A 1,260-nucleotide genomic window follows, 5' to 3' on the forward strand; every position below is an offset into this window, starting at 1 on the left:
TACTGTTGGGATAATTAGGAGGATAACTAGCCACACCCCCTGAAGGATACTGCTGAAACTGCATCTGTTGTTGCTGCTGCTGCTGCCGAGGAGGAGGAGTATTCTGGGGGTGTGGTGAGTACTGCTGATACTGCATCGGCTGTTGCTGTGGAGATGCTTGAGGCCACGCCCCTTGAGACTGAGGAGGAGGCGGGGTAGAATAAGCCTGCTTCGGTTGTACGAGTGGACTCAAGGGGTTCGATAGGATCGGATTAGCCACGCCTCCATGATTAAAAACATGTGGGTCTTTGTTAAAGTTTGGCTCAGTTGGCGTCATCACACTCGTCGGCGTTCTAACTGCAGTAGGAGTGGCCGGTCTTCCGGGCCCGGGATTGATGCTTTTGGGGAGAGCAGGAAAAGGAGGCGTGGCCGATAAAGTAGGCGTGTGAGGCAACGAACTAGGCGGGGCTTTAGCATGCGAGAAATGACTAGTAGAATTAGGAGGAGAGGAGTATTGAGCAGGAGAACCCTGAGGCATGGCTGGTAAATGCTCGTTCTTGAGTTGAGCCGTTACAGTCGCTGTAGCCGTCGCTGTAGCAGCAGCGGCCGCAAGGGCAGCAGCAGCGGCGGCGGCAGCGGCAGAATGATCATTGGGACCGCCCACCAACTGGTGAGGTAACTGGCCATTGGACGGCGGACGTATTGAGTTCGAATTAACATCAGCCGAGGTCATACTGGTGATTGGTTGAGTGGATGGAGCACTAACGTTGCCTACTACCGTAGCAACGACACTGAAGGACTGTTGCGTGGGAGGGAGGTCATGATGAATGGGCGGAGCAGGGGGTGGAGTATTGACGTGTTGATGTATTATTGGAGGAGACGGATTAGGACCAGCCCACTGCGGAGGAATCATGTTACTATTAAAAAAGGAGAAGAACAAAACAAGGACATTTAGTAAGGAATCTTTAATGTGCGCAACTACATGTACAAATTAAATAAAGAATAATTATATAAAATAATAGTAATTGAATATATAAAGTAAAGCAAACATTGAGATCGTCGAATACTTTAAATTAAAAACATGCGATTAAAAGTAGACTCAAAAACAAGTGACATACTTGATAGTGGGTCCAGGGTGAGGGCCTCCGTTATGGACTCCGCCCATACCAGCTGCCTGTGCCGCTGCGACTTGAGCAGCTTGTGCCATAGCGAGAGCTCCTTCCTGTGAAGCCATTTGGACATCAATACCCTGGCTATTCATCATTACCCTCTGGTTCCTCA

General features: G+C 49.7%; 1 protein-coding gene across 1 annotated transcript in view; it reads right to left on the reverse strand.

Annotated features, from left to right (window-relative positions):
• The window catches only part of LOC100641455 (zinc finger MIZ domain-containing protein 1-like), a 4,561-nt gene extending 3,307 nt beyond the window's left edge, over positions 1-1,254 (reverse strand). Inside the window, exons 1-2 of the mRNA XM_020004790.1 lie at positions 1,098-1,254; positions 4-896 (exon numbers count right to left, since the gene is read on the reverse strand). Coding sequence (XP_019860349.1) covers positions 4-896; positions 1,098-1,243 — 1,039 coding nt within the window. The 5' untranslated portion in view covers positions 1,244-1,254. The remainder of the gene's footprint in view (positions 1-3; positions 897-1,097) is intronic.
• Between the last annotated feature and the right edge of the window lie 6 nt (positions 1,255-1,260).

The sequence above is a fragment of the Amphimedon queenslandica genome, unplaced genomic scaffold (assembly GCF_000090795.2).
Source record: "Amphimedon queenslandica unplaced genomic scaffold, v1.1 AMPQUscaffold_13511, whole genome shotgun sequence".
Classification (NCBI taxonomy): domain Eukaryota; kingdom Metazoa; phylum Porifera; class Demospongiae; order Haplosclerida; family Niphatidae; genus Amphimedon; species Amphimedon queenslandica.